The sequence below is a fragment of the Arvicanthis niloticus genome, chromosome 14, assembly GCF_011762505.2.
Source record: "Arvicanthis niloticus isolate mArvNil1 chromosome 14, mArvNil1.pat.X, whole genome shotgun sequence".
NCBI classification, from domain to species: Eukaryota; Metazoa; Chordata; class Mammalia; order Rodentia; family Muridae; genus Arvicanthis; species Arvicanthis niloticus.
The window spans coordinates 26,400,702-26,420,749 of NC_047671.1; the positions used below are offsets into that span (position 1 = coordinate 26,400,702).

Sequence of the window (20,048 nt, forward strand, 5' to 3'; positions counted from 1 at the left end):
CATATTAGTAGTGTAGTGCAAAGGGTTCACAGGTGAATAAGACGTTTTATAACAATTCTCCCCTAGCACAGTTACACTCATCACTGGCCAACTGGGGAGGGTGAAGCTTCCAACTCAGTCCCAGCTCTGTTTTCCGATGCCCTATAATCAAAGTGTCTTAGTTAGGGTTTATTTTACCATGAAGAAACACCATGACCAAAACGAAAGTTGGCTTGACACTTCCAGATCTTCATCCATCATTGGAGGAAGTCAGAACAGGAACTCAAACAAGGCTGGAGCCTGGAGGCAGGAGCTGATGCAGAGGCCATGGAGGGTTGCTGCTTACTGGTTAGCTTCCCATGGTTTGCTCAGCCTGCTTTCTTATAGAGCCCAGAACCACCAGCCCAGGGATGGCACTACCCACAATGGGAGGAACCCTCTCCCATTGCTCACTAATTGAGAAAATGCCTAACAGCTGAATCTCATGGAGGCATTTCCTCAACTGAGTCTCCTTCCTTTCTGATGACTCTTGTCTCAAGTTGACACACAAAAACAGCCAGTACACAAAGTATATAGCATCTTTGGCAATAGGATCTCAGAATCTAGTTGTACTAGGCCAGGCATCAATAGCCGAACAATAGTGGCAATAGCTGTATTGTTTGGTGGGTCTCAGAAACCTTCCTGGCCATCAATTCTTAGGGATACAGCCCATCTCTGACATTAAGTTTTCTTTATATGGCTTCTGGGAGCAGATTTTCCCATTTACACAGAATACATTCACTCAGGCTATTTAACCATGTCAACATTTACTGGCACAAGCTATTAGAAGTTTTCTCAGTCACCTTATTGAGTGTCACACATACCTTTCCTCAAAGTTCCTAAGAATTCCATAACTGTGTCTGGGCCCCTTCTCCCTATTTGATCTGACTTCCCATCCTCACGACTTTAGCTGTGCTTGTGTGTCTTCCAAAGGCTTTGCTAAATCTGTAATACACTCAAGAGACTAGTATTACATCATCTATAAAATGAAACATTTTTTCAAAGTGGGGGGGGGGGGGAGCAGCAGTATCACTGAATGCCTGTCATGTACAATTCCAAGCAAACGCCAGCTGATCTCAGAAGCAAATGACTAAAGGGGTACTAGGGAAAAGTGTGATGCCCAGCACAGCATGAAACACTCTCATTGTCTATGTCAATTGTTTTCATGAAAGATCAATGTTGGGTACAGTAGTGTGGATACGAGGCATTATCTAAGTCCCCCAAGTGCCATCCAGCTTCTTCATTTTGAGGCACTGTTATGGGGCTACCTGCCTCTCCACAGTGTCAGTTGGTGGCCTTTGGCATGGCTCTCATTGATCTAACCAAGAGGGTGTCTGTGGCTGTGCTCTCACCTGAGACGTCCACACAGGCTCCCTGAGTATGACAGTCTCTAGGCCAAAGCAGCCACTGACCACAACTGGCTGAGAGAGGGCCCTAGACTGGGAAATAACATCTCCTTCCAGTATATTTTCCGGTGGGAGGAAAAGATACACAGATTGATCTTAGTGGCTTGGCGTCTGTCCAGGGTTGAGTTTCATCTTTCACTCGGGCTGCTTTCTCTTGGGATGCTTTCTCATTCACACCTTCATTGACCTTTCACCTGCCCTCCAAGCCTTCCAGAGGCTTGCATGCCCCAGGTGACAGTATTAGTTCTGATTGTGACAGAATCTGCCTACAATCATCTGGGAGATGAACCTCTGGGCACGCCTTTGGGAAACTCTTTTGATTACATTAATAGAAGTATGGAGACCTACCTGTAGGTTGCAGTACTCCCTGGCCGAGATCCTAGACTGTGTGAGTGGAGAAAGGGAATTTTGAGAGAGAGAGAGAGAGAGAGAGAGAGAGAGAGAGAGAGAGAGAGAGAGAGAGAGAGAGAGAGAGAGAGAGAGAATGTGTGTGGTGTTTGGAGGCATGCATGTGGAGGTCAGAGGACACTTTGGAGGAGTCATTTCTTTCCTTCTTGCTTGAGTCATATTTTCCTTCTGTCATGTGGGTCCTGGAGATTGAACTCAGGTTATCAGGCTTGGAAGCAAGTGCCTTTATCCACTGAACAATCTTGTCAGCCTTTGTCACAATGCTTTGTCACAGCAATATGAAAAGTAACTATAGGGAGGTGATTCTGGTGCTTTGAATCATCCCACTAACTCTCTGTAAAAATAGTTCTATCTGGCCTGGAGAACTGGACTTCATGGTTAAGGTTCAAACAAATATCAGGGATTTGTGGAGGACATAGAGGAAGGACATGTGGTGTTGGGACTACAGCCAATGATGACCAGTGTAGCTAATGGCTAATTTAACTCACATAAGGGAATAACTTCTCTCATTTATTCAGGTTATATGACTTTTGTCTCAAAGAGGTCTGGGTATTTCGTTTCTCTGCTTCCACAGTATTCAAACTGTGTGCCACAGCTTCAGCAATTAAGTTGTGAGAAGCTGTGTGATCTCTTGTTTAAGTGTTTCCCTACTCAAAGGCACAGTTCCAAAGGCAGAGTACTCTCTGACTACATTAGTTTCCTTTATTGGGCCATTAAGGTCCACAGCTGCATTCTATACCATGGATTTTCCCTTCTCCACCTCCCCTTCTCGTTGACTTCAGAGCTGGTGGTTATTTTCTATCATGCCTACCTCCGGATGGTTCCTTCTTTACAACCTAAGTCTCCCCACGTGTTCCATGTTTCAGGTCGCAGCAAGGGATATTTAGCAGATATTCATCATACTTTCCCTTATCCTGCCTCCCTGCCCTCATGAGAAATGGCAAACCAAAGTCTGAGTGTACCACTGTTCACCCTGGGGACCCAATGAGTTTATGAGGCTTACTTACAAACTGTGGGTAAGAGGATGTGGGCAGAAGCATGAGTGGCCCTAAAGTAATGAAAGCATCCAGCACAGAGGATCTCTCCTCCACAGATGCACAGATAAACCCCTCTTTCCCCAGCCTATATACTCTAGCATATCCTTGAGACTCTTGGGGCAAGGTGCAAGGATGACTGGAAGGAGTGTCTGGATACCCAGGTGAGGGCTCAGTGTCCTCTCCCACACTTATTATCTATGAAGGAATATCAGCACTAATCAAGCCTACTGGGATGACTGCAAGCAGAAACAGCTGGTCTCAGCAGGGTGGCATCTGTTTTGATAGGAGGGTAATATAGTACAACAATTCAAAAGCTACTACAGAGGATCACAGCCGCATGTTTTACTTGTAATTCCTTCTGTAAACAAGAATACCTGGAAATAAGCTATGTTTGCAAAGGTTGATTGATTAAAACTTCAAAGATGCTACGAAGCTGCGTTGTTACAGTTCTAGACCATAGTTACAGCTTCTCTCGGGCTATCTTGATGCTACAAAATAGTTATTTCTTGCTCTTCTCTGTTCCAGACCTAACATTTTAACAACTGTTTGGAATATATTAACTTAACAAAACCCTAGTTTCCCATCAAAGGGTCAAAAGTGTCTCCAGATAGCATCTAAAACCTATAGCAGAATCTTGCTTTCACCAGCCAACCTGATGTGCCCACCAATGTATTTGAAAAGTACATTGACTTATGACTTTCTTTTTCTGGTTTTTCTTTTTTTTTTTCTTTATATTTTTTTTGAATTATTTATTTTATGCATTTGAGTACACAGTAGCTGTCTTCAGACACACTAGAAAAGGGCATCTGATCCTATTACAAATGGCTGTGAGCCACCATATAGTTGCTGGGAATTGAACTCAGGACTTCTGGAAAAGCAGTCAGTGCTCTTAACCACTGAGCCATCTCTCCAGCCTGACTTTCTTTTTCTGTTACTGTAAAAAGTTCATGAAATCTCTACCAGTCTGAACAACCAAAATCTGTGTTCTCTGGGCTAGCCATTACCACTTACATTTGGCTCAAGAATAAATTCTGCCTTCTCTTTATTCTTTTTGAGGTGAGGACTGTTTTTGTATTGATAGCTACGACTCCCAGTGTGGAGCTCCAGGAAGGATGAATTTCACAGGAGAGGTCACCTGTTGTAAGCAAGATACCTAACTCAATGCATCCAAGGTATTTGGTGTCCTTTCCTCTGGGTGGTTGGTGGTGAGTGTTCTCGAGGAGGGAGAGGGCTTTCTCTGCTCTCTCTTGGTTTGGTCTATCAGACCATGTATTCATTCTGAGCTGGCTATTTAAAGAACTTGTTTGGCTTTTTGGTTTTTATTTGCTTTGGCCTGCATCAAGAGTTCTCTGCTGCTTATGGGGGACTCCTCAGGCTGCTAAGGATGAATCCATGAAGCTATGTCTTCACATTCCTGGGGTTACTATCCTTAAGTATAATGTGTGTTTCCCTGTCTGCTGCTCGGCTGATCCTCCCTAATGAGCATGGCTTGCATCTTGTGCTTCTTTGCTTCTGTTTTTCTGACTATCAAATAAAAAACAATATTTGGTTAAAAATAAAATTCTGATTTTTTTAACAGGTCTGATATCATTTCTATTGGTGCTATAACAGTTGCTACATAAAAAGACACCCATTAAAATAAAGTTTTTAAAAAATATTACATAATTTTCTTCTATAATAGTGTGCCCTTCATTTGATTTTACAAACTAAATCAGGTATAATAACAATAGAATAAAACAGATGAAGACAGTGTCCACAAATCAGCTATTAAAGGCTCATCCTTCCTAGCAGTAGAACTAGCCACTCTACATAAGGTGATAGCTCTTGCATCAAATCACTCTGGAATGTACAAACAGACCATTGTCTTCCACCAACCAAAGGGTAAAAATGTCATGAGATAACATCTGAGGTTTTAACAGTTTTACTATAACTCACCTACCTGCTGTTTCTGCCAGTGTATTTTAAAGGCTTTGATTTATGATTTCCTTATTTCTGTTATTACACAAACTTTATGAAGCCGCTACCCATTGGCATGTTGTTCAGAGCTGTCCTGAATACGTGTTCTCAGGACATGGTGAGTCATACTTGGCTCCAGAATAAACTATCATTTATTTCCTATGAAGTGATACTTGTGTCTTTGAAAGCACAAAAAGGCCACCAAATGGAAGAATATACCCAATTGAATTAAAGACTTAACTCAATTGTGCTGAAATAAACTTTACTGTTCTCGTATTATGCCAGGCCCTATCTATATTTATTCTTCAGAATAACCCAGGAAAAGGAGGTGAGGGGGTATGGGGGAAAGCTTACTCTTATTTAAGTCCAAATGTATTTACAGAAATAAGTAACATGAGTACACACATTTCACTTTCAGGAATACACACAATTCAATTACAGGAATACTTGCAGTATTAAAGTTACCATGTGTACATATCTACATATGTAATGAAGTTCCCCTTGTCCCCACATCAGAGCTCCAAATTAGGATAGATACATGGAACCTTGAGGGTAAAAACAAGCTACAGCTCAGGGTAATCTTTAGTAAGGAAAAGGGAAGAACTAATAAGTCTGGTAAAAATTAAAAACAATTAGAACATTGTGCACGGTGCTCCCATCGTCTTATTTAGTTGAGTATCAGCAGTTACCTCACCCCGCCCTGTATCTTGTCAAATTGAGTCTTAAATGTCCCTATGTACATGATCTCTGCTCCGCCCCCCGCGCCTACAGAGAGCTAGATACCTGTTAGTTACAGGCCTGTAAGTGCATTGACAAGAGATCTGTAGGAATAAAAAAATCATCTAGATTTAGTCCAGTTTTGTGACATTGTCATAGCTATCCTTACTGAAGACAATGTAGAAAAAAAAATTATCAAGCAGATCTCTACTCATAAGTCAAAAGTCCAGTGTCACATTTATTAATGAAACACTGATGTGAAAACGTTGATGTTCAAGAGACTACAAACCACAAACATGCAAAGACAACGCTCGCAAATCACAGAATGATTTAATAGTCTTTGCGCCCCACCACTTACCCACACCCCGAAATCAATGGTCCTATTTTTAGCTGGAAAATATTTTTATTGCACCTATTCATTTTGAAGAGGGGAGCCAGTGTATATCCAGGATCACAGACTACCAGCACCACCGAAAGGCCGCAAGGTACCAGCTCCAGTAAACAGATTCCCGACGTTTCCGGTGGGGAAATTTACGTCACCGGAAGAAGGGCCGGCAACAGGCGTCAGGAAATGCCACTCTTAACATGGCCGCTTCGCCGGGATGGAGCCACACCTAACATGGACGCAGTGAGGCCCGCCCAGGCCCATCCCCCGATGACACTTCTTCGGAAGACTCTAGGGGCGGCGGAAGCGGAAGCGCTGCGGAGGCGGGGGCCGCAGGAAGAGTCTGTCTCGATTCTCGGTCCCTCTCAACCACAAAAACAGACGGAGGGCCGGCGTAAGTGAGTCGCGGCCTGTGAGGCTGTCGCGAAGGTGGAGGTGCGCGGTTGTGGGCAGATGGAGGGGTCCGGGGCTCCCACCGCCCAGATCTTCGATCTCGGGTTCAGGAACTCTTGGGCCTGGAGCGACCGAGAAAGGAGTATCTGAAGTGTAGTTCTGGCCTTGCAGGCCTTGCTTCTAAGGCATCCAGCTTTCTATCCCGCCATACAGAGCCTTCTCTGGGTCTCGGTTTCATCAGCCGAATGGGAGGTTTGGCCAGACTTTGGGCCCCTCCCCCAATACACACTCTAGGCGTCAGCAATGCAACGATTTTAATGTGGAGTCGTTTAGGCCAGTAAATTGAGGAACGCCTGCCCTTAGTCCGCTGAGGAAGTAGCCCTTGTAGGATGCAGTTAATTCATCGTATGAAGAAAAGAAAAAACCAAAACAAAACAGGGAGACCCTGGTTTTTGTCCCCCTGTTGCTGTTCACTTGGTGGTCATTTTTCGAGCAGATAACCCCCTCATTGTTTTGAACCTGAAATGTCTCATCTTTTCGAGAAAAGTATTGGAGTAGACACCGGCTTCATCTCCTTTCTCACCCCCACCTCGTCGCAAATGGGATTTACAATAGGGTTTCTGTAAAGCCATGGTTTTTCTGGAGATGAGAGAAATTGGAACATGGAAAAAAGCACATACTATGTAGTTATAGCCTGAGAATATATACTCTTGTAATTTTTAACTTTTGTTTGAGACCTGCCATTTCTAGATGACCAGAAAGAGCCCCATCTCTCTTGTCATAAGTTGTTATGTTGCAGTTGTACTCTGTTTGGGAGAAGGGTGTCAGGGTGTGTATGTGCATGTTGTAGAGTGTCATCCTTCAAGCTTTAACAGCCATCAGTCTTTGTCAAAGCATATGTGACTTCCTAAAAAGACTCCACTGTTGGTTGACATTTCTTTGTAGAAGGTGTTTGGGGTTGGGGTGGGGGCTCTCACTGGTCCCTTACCTGAGAGTCAGGGCTCTCCCTCTCATACCTCTGGCCTTTTGTATGTAATTCTGCCTTGATGGTACATAGCCTCTTGGTGGGGAGGTACTAAAGTACATAGTCTGGGAAGGTTAACTGAAAAGGGGAGAAGAATTCCATGGGTATAGCTATAGGGAAGCCATCATCCATACCAGGTGAAGACTTAGCAATCTGGCTGCTTTCCAATACACCAGGCTCCTGTTTGTAGCATCTCAGCCATGCTATGTAAGTAAACCCAATAAACACATTAGTTCCCCAGGGTAAACTTTGGTGGAATTGTACTTTAGTTTGTCATTGGGGCCTCATAAGGGAGATTTATGTCTCTCTAGGGAAAGACTTCAGACAACACAGTGTGTGTGTGTGTGTGTGTGTGTGTGTGTGTGTGTTTAAATGGCCGTGTGCCTAAGGTACACATATTTATTCAGAAGGACATAACAGAAGAGAAAGGGAAACCTAGGTTTCTCTAAAGTTAGGTGGTGTAACAATTGGTGTTGAACTGGAATTGAAGGCCTAGGTCCTTATTTCAGACAGGGACAGACAGCGTTTCCTTCTGGTGCTCATTCTCCTTCTTTGTAAAATAAAAGGTTGGACTAGATTCCTTGCCCTTTTGTCAGTGGAGGTTCCCCCTCTCCTTTTAAATCAAAGCAGTGTGGTGGATGGGTGACACTTTGAGAGCAAGAGGGTACATCCAAGATAGGAGATACATAAAGTGTTCTGTGAGTATTAATTAGATGATGTGCAAGGTTCCATTGACTTAACAAACTGAAGCCAACAGAAGATAAAGAGACATTAGAAACTTGATAGGCAGGAATGACCTTGGCAATGTAGGACCACCCGATGATTTAAGAAGATCTTTGTTCTGGGTTTGTTTGCTGTTTAGGGTAATGAGCTGGCATTTGATCTTAGTAAAGTTGAGATGGTTGAGGAAGGAACCTGACATGTAGACTCCAAGAGGCTAAGCGGTGTGGGAAGGCTTTGCTGCCACCTTGTACTCGACAAACAATAACTGAATGAGGAAATGGAGGAATGCCGAGATACAAGCAACTGAGAGAAAGGAGGGGTCTTTTCAAGAGGGGAAAGAGAAATCCTAACAGACCCCTGCCATTTCAGCTAGTTTTGTGATGTTACTTTAGTTCTTCTCTGAAATACTAGTGTCCCAGAGTGCCATGCGTGAGTTGAGGAGTGGAGAGGGGTAATTACTCCTTTCTAATTAGTAGTCAGTGATAAAAAATACTGACAAGGTAGATTAGGTAGAGGAAGACTGTCAGTTGAAAAGGGTTTAAGGGATCTGGGAGGCACAGGTGATTTCAGACTTATGTACTGCAGTGTTAGGGAAATACATCTATGATAGAGTACAAAATAATTCATAATCTCAAGCAAGGGAATGTTAGAGTATTAAAACGTAAGACAGGTAGAATTTGAGGAGCAACCCAAATGATTTTGTCAGGTTATAATAGCGTCCTATTATAGTGTCCTGTTAGCTGATGACATAGCTGAAGGAGAAGGCTTAGGCATATTTTAGAAAGACCTGGATTGAAGGGCATTGGCAAAGAACTAAGGCTTAAGACTGTGCGTGGGATGCCAGGACAAAATTGAAGCTTCCTTCTCTCTGGTAAACAGGCTCCTGTGGAATGATAATGGACTGCCCAGGTGTTTATGGCTACTGTGTGGAAGCCCAGTTCTGTGGAGGAGGGTATGGGCTGAATTCTAATAGGAACATCCTGAAGCCAATCTCTAGGCCTTGTGATGTAGCTCTGGAATGTGGAGAGACAGCTGTGGTGGCTGAGGACTGACAATCCTAGAGTATGGTATGTAGGTGGGGAAGTCTCGGTCTTCTGAGCCTGATATTTAACATTTGACCCACGGCGAGTGACTTCCTGATTTACACTCTCCTGTTCTTTATTCATCTGAAAGAGCCTCTGAAATTTTATTTGTAATTCTGTCTGCATGAGAGTAGAAGAGAGAAATGCCACTGTCCTATTCTCAGAGGAGTTCATAACCCACAAAACATCAGCAGTGTGACTAGGTAGTCTCTGAGGGCCCCTTTAGCATTTACTATTAAGGGCTAGATTATCGTTTCTGTCAGATTAACATTTCTTGGAGGTTCAGAGCCTCCAAAAATTGTTAACTTTAGAAACAATGCTTGGTGTCTGAAAATGCCGTCTTCATATTTTTACATTTCTGTGCTGTTTATAGTCACCTGTCCTTCACCCTCATGCCACGTCCTTCACCTGATGCTGAGAACTAGGACTGCCTTCACCCCCTTTTAACCACTTACTCCCCTAAACCTTCTTGTGTTTTCACAGGGGAGCAGAATGTTAGGTGGTGAGTGGTGTGGGGAGCTGGGAAGAAGGACGAATGAAGACTAGCTGTGGTGGTTTCCTTTCTCTTGACTTGCTTTTTAATCCCTCTTGCTAGGAAGGAAAAACATAGTAGTCTCCTTCCCAAAGAGATACTGTCCACTTGGGACTTTGTTCTGAATCGCTTGGTGTTTTCTTCGCATGCAGGAGCACAAGGGCCCCTGTTCCTCAGTGTTTGAGACAATGCTCAACATAGCTTAGGTTTTTGATACAAATGAACTGATGACCACTTGAGTTGGACAGTTCTGTTGTCTTTTGTCAACATGCACCAAGGCTAAGGAAGAATAAAGGAGCCCTTGAGTGACTAAGATTTTCCTCCTGAATGTTCCCAGGGGTAGCTGCTTGTATTGGAGATGCCTTCCCCTTGGCTATCAATGTCCTGATGGAAAGGTCTGTCTCTCGCCCAGTGTCATCTCAAGTCTTCCCTTCACCAAAGGCTTATAGCCTCTTTTATCTGACAGGTGTATTCTTGTAAGTAAGTAGAGGATGGACTTGCAAGAACACATGCTTAATTATAGGCCTGATGGAAGAGCAATGAATAGCATTTGAGTCCTATTTAGTTTTTGTCACTGGTTTTTGATTTTAGATACACTTCATAGGCTAATTAGACTTTCATGGGTTTGTCGAACACCTATCTTCTTGATGGTTTATCTCTATAATTTTTGAATTCTAAATACATGAATTTTGTAAACTTAGTTATATTAAGGCTAGTTAACTTGGAATTTTAAATATATATGGGACACTGAGGGTTACTAAATATGCCTCTGAAAGAGCACTGCAGAATAACAGAGACAGTAGTCATAAAAGCAAGGTGCTCTAAGTGCAGTAGATTCAATGGGAGCAAAAAAGGAAGTTTGGCCTCCGTTGTCAACCTCCTGATGTAAAGGTCTGTCTCTTACCCCATGCCATCTCAAGCTCTCCCTTCATCAAAGCCTTATAGCTAAGGAAAAGTCAGGAGCATGTCTTTTGAAGGGCTGTCAAAGTTCTTAAACCTGAAGCGTGTGTTCGGTACCTGGAGGGTTATTCTGAACATCTGGGCAGTCCCTAGATAGGGCTCTTCGAGTTAATTGTGTTTTAGGGCTCTTGCATACTGTAAATCTCTGTTATGTGTGTTTTTAATTGGGTTAACCTGATGGTATTTACTGCTGAGATTCTTAAATGCTGTGGTAGCAAACTGCTCTCAAGAGTGTGAAATATGAGTGAAGACTTGTTGGTGCCCGGAGGTGAGCTTGAGATCCCTTCCTGGCAAACATGTGACATCTGACATTACACAAATTGCTGTAGAAGCATATGCTCCGTAGAGGACTCCAATGAAAGAAGTCTTCACAAAACACCTACAATTTAAATTGAATTTTGAAGGCTAATGAATAGTTTTCTAGACTAGAGAAAAGGGGAAATAGGAAGGGGAGGGGAGAGTAAAGGAAGATGACTGCTCCAGCCAGAATAAGTAACATATAAGGAAAGATCCCTGCCTAGAAAGCTGACTGGGTGCTCCTCCTGGAGGTCCCAGGAGGTCCCAGGAGAGGGTTAGAAGGTGAGATCAGAAAAGTAGCTTGAGGCTGGAGTGGAAATATCCTTACCCTTTAGGAGCCACGGGTCCTTAGAGACTGGATTTTCATGTCTTATATTTTCTTTTCTCTTCTGTTTATTTCTTTTCTTCATTTTTAAAGAAATCCCATAAGCATGAGCAGTCTGAAAAGCTCAGTGATTGAGATGAACATGAGACAAAACTAAGTTTCTTTTTCATGTTCATCTGCTCTTATTTTTTAGTAGCAACCACTGTTCATATTGTGTAAAGAACACCAGCATATTTGTCATTTACTGTTGTCTACATAAAATCGTACTAGAGACTTAGTCTATGCAATGCTTTTTTTGAAACTTAGTAAGTAGAATTACTTAATAAGATTGCTGTAGTTTCAGTGTAAAATGTGGTGCGAGCATTTATTTAGTGAGTTACCTACTGAAGCCTGAGCCATGGCTGCCTTTGCTATAGGCTTTGATGGCACACTGCTGGGCACCACATAGAAAGCCATCAACCACAGTAGCCTAGATGAAGATCAATAGAGTCCCAGAAGCCAGTGGGAATGCATGGAATAATCGTATCGTGGGAAAACGGGTAGTCATGGAGAGTGAGAGACTTGGGTGTGTTTAGGACAGCCAGAGTTTATAGTGTAGGAGTTTAGTGAGCTACAGTAGAGGGCAGTATGTGCTGTGTGTTGTGTTTGATTTAACGGGTGCAGTTGGCCAGTGAGAAGTGGGTTTGCAGGGGAACTGGCAGGCAAAAGAGTGGGCACAGAGAGAAAATCACTTGCGCAAGTTAGAGACGAGTAGTCCCAGAGAAGAGGGTCACTTTGGAGCCCAAGCCCGGGAAGCAGGTTCAGGAAGTACTGTAATAGAAGAAGTTTCAGTGGGAGAAGAGGGACAATAAACAGGGAAATGTGGATGTGATACAGTAAAAAACTGGTTTGCATATTTATTTTTGAGGCAGTTTCATAACTGTAATTTTGCTACTGTTAGGAATGAATTTCGTTATTTTCGAAATGCAGGACATCTGATTGCAATCCCCAACAGGGTCATGACCCACAGGTTGAGAACTGTTTTAGGCATTTTGATGAGAACCCACACATGGTTCTATAATCTTTAATTTATTTCCTTGCTTCCTGGCTTGGAACTAGTCGAAGTAACCAAGTAGGAAGTTTGCTTAGGATTATGTGTGGAATACTGGAACCCAGGCACTGGTGAGTGTGCTGATACCACAAGGACTTTTCAGTGAGGGAAGAGGAGATGAGAACACAGACAAGCACAGGATATAAGGATTGGTTTAGACTAGGTTTGCTCCTGTTGATTTCCGAAGCAGAGGTCCCTGGGAACTGCATATTTCTGTAGCTGTGTCCTTTTATCCCAGGGTGCCCAAGCTTCCCAAGTACGGTGCATGCTCAGCTTGACAGGCCAGTGTTTCTCCTGTGGAGGATCAAGAACCCTGCTAACAGCTCAGCCTCTTCTTACTTCCATTTCACCTTCTTCATCCTAACACCAGCAGTTTTGTTTCAGTTTTTAAAAACAGATTTCCTTCCCCAGAGTTCAGCATATCTGGAGAGTTGGGGAACCCCTGCGTGTGTGAGGACCTCAGTGAATGTGTGTTGTTACCAAGGCTGCAGCTTCTTGAGGACCCTTGCCACAAACCCAGGGGGAAATGGCAAAGCCTTCCTCTTCTAGTCCACCTGTGGATGTTGATAATATATGCAGAAAAATGGCCACCATAGCTTCCCCTCCTGAATGTCTACAGCCTAAAGACTGCTCCCCTACAGAGACAGCTTGCCTGCTGAGATTAGCTAAATCTGTTTCCTTGAATCCAGCTGTACATCATAAGCCCTGCCTCCCTGCTTAACTCTGTACAGTGATCATCCAGGGAGCTGCAGTTTCTCCATCAGATCCCAGCTCACCTGACTTTCAGCATCTCGTCTGCCCAGTAAGGTCCAGCTCCCAGGGAACCGCCCAAGGACATGGAGGCATATGCTACTGGGGCCTTCTAGAATGTTTTTCTTTTTTTGCTTCCCTACTCCCTTTTTGCCCTATTTTCTGACCATCCCTCAGATATCATTTCAGTTGGCCTTTGCTTCAAAAAAGCCAGCAGTGAATGAGGCTGGTGTGCTGTGTGCTACTTTGAAAGTGTGTTTGCATTTTTATGCACTTATCTCAGCTTGAAGTTCTGAGTTCATTTGCATGGTTCCTTACCTCCTCGATGATGACTTCCAAGGTCTTTTGTTCATGACGTTAAACTTACTAAAGGCTGTTGAAGTATGTGAAGGCATGTGTGACTTAAAGAATTACCTGAGTAAATCTGATTTCACTTGCCAACTCTGTCTACAATGTGCCATTAATGCTGAAGAAGTCCACATTTCAGAACTGGTCTACATCTGGACCTCCATCATTGAAATATTTCCAGACATTCTGACACTCTGGGCAGTATACTTACATACCAGTAAACAGAACGAAATATGTCGTCCCTCACCTCACTTGCCTTCCCTTACTAAGGCTTCATTTTAAAAGCCAAGTGTATATGCTATATAAAAGTGAGTTTGCCCTTCAAAATTGCAAGTTCTGTTTTTTTTTTTTTTTTTTTTTTTTTTTTTTTTTTGGAGAGTGTCTACAGTTTGGTTTTATTCCATTCACAGAAGGTTAAGATCTCATTCCCTTACTTTACAGGTAGGAGAATGAAGAATTTAAAAGGTTGATTCCTCTCCCGGAAGTAGTAATTTGTGGCAGATCAAAAATTCGAGTCCTAGAGTCTGCTATGTTGGGCTAGATTACATGAAATGCTGGATTCCTTGGTATTAATGGTACAAAGGTGAAGGCGCAGCTGAACTTGATACCTGAAAGGGTCTCCTTGTGAGTTCAGACATGCCTTTACATATTGACTTTGAATGCATGTTTCGAATCATGAGCTGCTAGCCAGAAGCAATTTTGTTACCTAGTTTACTTATCTTGCTTTACACACTGACGTAATTGATGCCTGGAGAAATTGAATGAACCAGCTGAGTGGGAAGCCCTAGAATGCAAATTAGAAAATAGGACTTTATTCTTGGGTTCTATTCACTCTAAACTGTTCTTCAGGAAAAGATATTCTGTCTTTAGAGGAAATTAACACTTTTTAAAATTTGCTTATGGTGTACTATTGTAATAGCATCAGTATTCTGAACCTTTGCCCATTAGTAACCCCGAATGAATTTTCTAACTCACTTGTGATAGGGACACTTTGTGTTTGAGTTTGGTGTGCTTTAGGCTGCTCTGCTCTGTTTGCCTTTCAGGTGTTTTGAACTAAAATCAGAGGAGAGATTTGATCTTTGACACTAAGGAGAAGCACAGCCATGGGACCACGAAAGAAAAGTGTTAAAGTGTGTGTGATAGACAGTGAGGTCCCCGAGGAAATGACAGCTGATGAGGAGAAGGACTACATGAACCAGCTGTCACACGAAGTGCTGTGTCATATTTTCAGGTGGGATTTTGTTTGAATTACTTTTATGTATCTACAGTGTAAAAGTGAAATCAAACTTTCCTTCCTTATTTTACCATATATGTATTAGTGTTTTGCTAACATATCTGTTTGTGTGCCATGTGGCATGTATGTCTGTGTGCCATGTGTGTGCCAAGTGCCCGTGAAATCAAAAGAGGGTGTTGGATCCCCTAAATCTGGAGTTGTAGATGGTATACACAGGTTACAGGGACTCGAACCTGGGCCCTGCAAGAACAGCAAGTGCTCTTAACTGATGAGCCATTTCCAAGCCTCCAAAAAACTGTAAAGTAATATTTTTTTACTCAAACTGTATTTTAAGAACCATTAATAAAAACCAAGAAAGAAAATATTTTATTCCTGTTTGTTTTTTTTTTTTTTCTTTTTCCTTTTTTTCTTTCCTGAGACAGGGTTTCTCTGTGTAGCCCTAGCTGTCCTGGAACTCACTCTGTAGACCAGGCTGGCCTCGAACTCAGAAATCCTCCTGCCTCTGCCTCCCAAGTGCTGGGATTAAAGGCGTGCTGCCCAGCTTTTTTCTTTTTATTCATTATCTTTATCCATACCATTCAAAGATTGAATACATCTGTGTAGTTATCATCCTAAGGACAATGATTCAAGCAGAGGTGTTTTAGGATCCGGTGGCCAAACAGTGTCTTCAAAGCACTTACTACATTGTAAGACATAGATGTGTGGTTTAATGATCCTGTATTTTGTTCTCACGTCTTTATGTTGCAGCAATAGTTTCAGTTACCACGTTAGTCTTTGCTTTCTATTCTATCAATGGTACATGTGACACACTACTTAAAATTTCTCTTGCCTTGCATATGGTTCATTTCTGGTTTGTCTTTTTTCCTTGCTTATAATTAAATTAAGCCTCTAGGTTCTTTTTATTAGATAATTATCATTAGATTAGATTATTCACCCAGACAAACATACTGCCTATTAAAAGTTCTCAGAAATGTGTTGAATTTTACACAGTATTAATATTTTCCAATTATGAGGCTTTTAAGTGGTATTAAGTTATTTAAGGAGTCATGAGCACTTCATTTTTGTAATGTACTGTTGAATTTTATTAATCCTTTGTAGTTTTTATCTTTTGTGGTAAAATATAGTTTTTGATAGTTAATATCTGAGAATAAAAGGCCAATTAAAACAGTAGGTATCTTTCCTACTATAACAAAATGATGTTAAAATTCAACGTGCTAGAAAAAAGTGTGTGGAAATGCCAAAAGTTTCAGTAAAGGCAAGTAACTGTACCGATGTTCAAATACATTTTAAAATACAATAAATAAAATGTGGTTAAGAGCTGAAGAGAATAGCAGGAGTTGGGCAGAAGAGACCAACTGGGCTGCATGTGTCTATTTGAATTCATGAAGAGATCTAGTTTATAAAGTTGGTTTTCATGTCATTGTGGAAAAGATGGATAGGTGATGATCACGGAGCCTACAAACATTTGGAGAAAAAACCTAAAAGCCTTTATCTCAGATCCTATAGCTTTATTTTAAATGGGAAGAGTTAAACATTAAACTTCTGAATTGTAGTTAATGGATAGGTGATGATCCCAGAGCCTACAAACATTTGGAGAAAAAACCTAAAAGCATGTCTTTATCTCAGATCCTATAGCTTTATTTTAAATGGGAAGAGTTAAACATTAAACTTCTGAATTGTAGTTAATCGTTAGCTGTTGATTGATGGTCACGCTGTATATTACCTTGATTGATCATGCCAACCCCATAAAAATGTGCAAAAATTATGTGTTCGAAATAATTTTAAATGTTTGGATATATTGTGGACATATTGGACCATATTTTACATTGAAAGCAGATACTAGTTTCTAATTGGGTGGATTATTCAAATGTAAGGATGAGAATCAAGCAAAGAGGTCATGTATTGTTTCTAATAAACATGAACACATTAACTGAATGCAGAAACTCTGAGCTTCCCTGAGTTCATAGTCTAGGTTTTTCTAGAATAAATAGTTTAAGTTTTATTTTTAGGCTCCTAAAATTTTTATCTGAAGACTCCTGCTGTAATTATGTGGTAATTACTTAACATATTCTTGAGACAAAAAAAAAAAAAGAAAATAGTTGGTCTCTCTTAGAAAGAAATCTAATCTTTGTTTACTCTTTTCTAAAGTGTACTTATGTACTTTTATAATATGGTTTTTATTAACTTATGAAAAATTATGTTTCATTATGCTATTTTTCACATAAAATTTGTTTTTGTTATTTGTCTGTCCCCTGCCTTCCCGGCCCCACTTCCTATGTGCCCTTTTAATGCTGGTTTTTTTAATCACATATATCATAGAAAAACGTACATTTCTACTTCCTAGGGAAAGTTTGATGAAAAATCATCCTGATTTCTTTTTAACTGTTACGTAGAAGTTATAAAACTAACTCAGGCAAATATTTTGGATAATAGTAAAAATATTGGAATGGTGTAAAACTTGATTTAGAAAGCAAACTCAGTGTTTTTCATTGCTTATATAAAGTGTAGTCATAAATCTTCTGAAAATTGTTTTACGCGCTAGAGGATAACAGTAATGCTTTTGGTGGAAATTTAATTTGAATTTATTCTCTTTATTTAAATAGCTTTGAGGAAGGGCTGGCGGGAGGAAGGAACACAGTAAGCAGAAAGATTCTGAGCATGCGTACATAGACTTGGCTGTTGGAATTAGAATCAGCCTGCAGTGTGTGAGCACTGCTGCTTTCCCACCTCCTGGCTGTAGGAATTCCTGTAGGCATAGCTTTTCTAGCCAGTTTCACTACATTAAAAATGGCCCAATAGTAGCCCTACCTGCTGAGTGAAGCTCCCAGCAGATGAGAAAGGATACCCTCAGCAGGACTTTGAAGATAATTTAGTGAAGGAATTTGTTGCATAGGTGTAGGTTGCGTTGAAGGAACCAGTGAAGAATGTTGCAGACTCATCCAGGAGACTGGTGGCAACCGGGAAGTATCTCTGCTGCTCTTGCCTTCTCCTTGACACAGGAACTGTTAGCTAGAGGACCAGGGACAAGGTGGCACTGCAAGGGTTGTGTGACCAAAAGACAACCTTGTAATACTCTCCTTGTAATACAGCTGCGACACTGTACCCACTGGGTGAAAGATTGGGTCCACTTGGCAGTCTAGGTATGTGGAGGGCTTTTAAGGACAAAGGTGAGATTTTCTGGTATTCAAAATAGATGTTGGTATCATTAGAAACTAGATAGAAACAGGTTGGTTGTTAGTTTCAGGAAGGAGATAAGATTGGGAAGAGTCAGCTGCTGGGTAGAGCCTCTCAAAGGACAGCCATGCTAGGCTCCTGTCTGCAAGCATAACAGAGTATCATTAATAGTGTGAGAGATTGGTGCTTGCTTATTGGATAAGTCTCAAGTTGGGCAAATTATTGGTTGGCGATTCCCTCAGTCTCTGTTCTATCCCCTGTGCCTGTATTTCTTGTAAACAGGATAAATTTGGGGTTGAAAGTTTTATAGGTGGGCTGTTGTCTCTGTTGCTCTACTGGGGTTCTTGCCTGACTATAGGTTCCATATCCCCAGTGTAGTTAGTCACAGCTATGGTCATCCTCACTGATTCTTGGATGTTTCCCTTATCCTGGGTCTCCATCTGGTCTTGGAGATGCCCCTTCCTCCCCCGCCCCCACACCTCTCCATTCCTACCAGTTGCAGATTTCCATTCATTTTCATGGCCACCTAGCATCTCTCCTGTCCCTACATCTGATCCTGAACTCCCCATCCCCCTCCCTATCCCCTCTCACTCCCAGTTCCTCCCTCTATCTGCCTCAGTGGATGGAACTTGGGAACTCTTACAGAAGAATAGGAAGGATTGCAGCCCCAAGGAGGTTAGGAACTCCATAGGAAAACCAACAGAGTCGACTAGCCTGGACCCTTGGGGCTCTCAGAGACTGAACCAGATAACATACACAAGCTGGACCTAGGCCTCCCCGCATTTATGTAGCAGATATGCAGCTCAGTCTTATTGTGGGTCCTAAAGAACTGGAGCAGAGGCTATCCCAGAAGCTGTTGCCTGTACGTGGGATATATTCTTCTAGCTGCGCTGGCTTGTCTGGCCTCCAAGGGAGAGGATGTGCCTAGCCTTGAAGACTTGAAGTGCCAGGGTCAGAGGTTGGCAGGGAGCATACCCAGGAAGGCTCCCACCCACTCAGAGGAGAAGGAGAAGAGGAATGGGAGAAGGATTGTGGGAGGGGGTTGTGGGGGGCCAGTGAAAGGGATGTAAAGTGAGTAAGTTAAGAAAAATTAAGTAAAATATTGAAAAAAGAAGATTGGGAAGAGAGGAAATAGGAAATGAAGGACAGGCTTTAGCAACAAGCATGGCAGTACATGTGAAAGGATATGTGCTGTACATCAACAGACATGCACTCGTGTGGAGAACAGCATTTCAAGAGCACTGAAAGCTGGGAGGGAACTCTAGGGACCCATGCTGTGACCATGACAGGGTGTTGGCTGGCTCTCCTCCCTTCTTTCTGTCTCTCCTCCCTTCCCTTGTCTGCCTTGAAATGTGCTGAGGGTTTGATTTGGTTTGTTCTCTTCTTTGCACTGTTTTTGCCTTTGGGTATGTATATTTTTATTTACATTATTTTGTCCTTGAAAGCTTATGGGAAGTATTGTAGGCTTATCAAGTGTTGCACAGAAAGAGTTTAGTACTTTATTATTTTAATGTTAAATACAGGCCAACTTGCCTGTATTTACTTAAAAGCTGAATGGGGCTGGACAGTTGTTTCAGTGGTTAAGAGCACCACAGAGAATGTAGGTTTGATTCCTAACATCAATGTGATATCTCACAAGGATGTATAACATCAGTCCCAGGCATCCAACACCCTCTTCTGACCTCCAAGGTTACCAGGAGTGCATGTTGTACACATACATGCAGGCAAAAACATGAAACATCAAATAATAAAACAAATTAAGAAAAAACCATGTGAGCTGAATGACCTTACACACTTAAAGTGCTGCAAATGTTCCTAGGTCCTCACATCATGTAAAGGCTGGGAGCATGTTAGGGGGAGAAGACCTGCATACATACTTGATTAATATTTCTTTCCATTACAAAGGTACCTGCCTCTGCAGGATATCATGTGCATGGAATGTCTTTCTCGGAAGCTAAAGGAAGCAGTTACTCTGTATCTAAGAGTTGTGAGAGTGGTGGATCTCTGTGCAGGCCGATGGTGGGAATATATGCCAAGTGGTAAGTACACAGCTTTTTAAGGGACATTTGAGCCCTATTAGAAAGTGGTAAAAATGGCGTCCATAGAATGTGACTTTTTTTTAAGGTAACCAATTTATGACATGAAAGCAGAGGGGCACTGTTTGGAGGGGAGGGTCCAGCAGGAGGAAG

General features: G+C 42.0%; 1 protein-coding gene across 5 annotated transcripts in view; it reads left to right on the forward strand.

Moving 5' to 3' along the window:
* The first annotated feature begins 6,089 nt into the window (after nucleotides 1-6,089).
* The window catches only part of Fbxo38 (F-box protein 38), a 47,595-nt gene continuing 33,636 nt past the window's right edge, over nucleotides 6,090-20,048 (forward strand). The window contains exons 1-4 of one of the 5 annotated variants that reach the window (XM_076912565.1): nucleotides 6,215-6,321; nucleotides 8,947-9,134; nucleotides 14,495-14,682; nucleotides 19,765-19,898. In XM_076912565.1, coding sequence (XP_076768680.1) covers nucleotides 14,555-14,682; nucleotides 19,765-19,898 — 262 coding nt within the window. In that variant the 5' untranslated portion in view covers nucleotides 6,215-6,321; nucleotides 8,947-9,134; nucleotides 14,495-14,554. Of the gene's footprint in view, nucleotides 6,363-8,946; nucleotides 9,135-14,494; nucleotides 14,683-19,764; nucleotides 19,899-20,048 lie in introns of all 5 variants that reach the window. The other 4 variants (XM_034518052.2, XM_034518054.2, XM_076912566.1 and 1 more) reach the window with 4 other exon arrangements.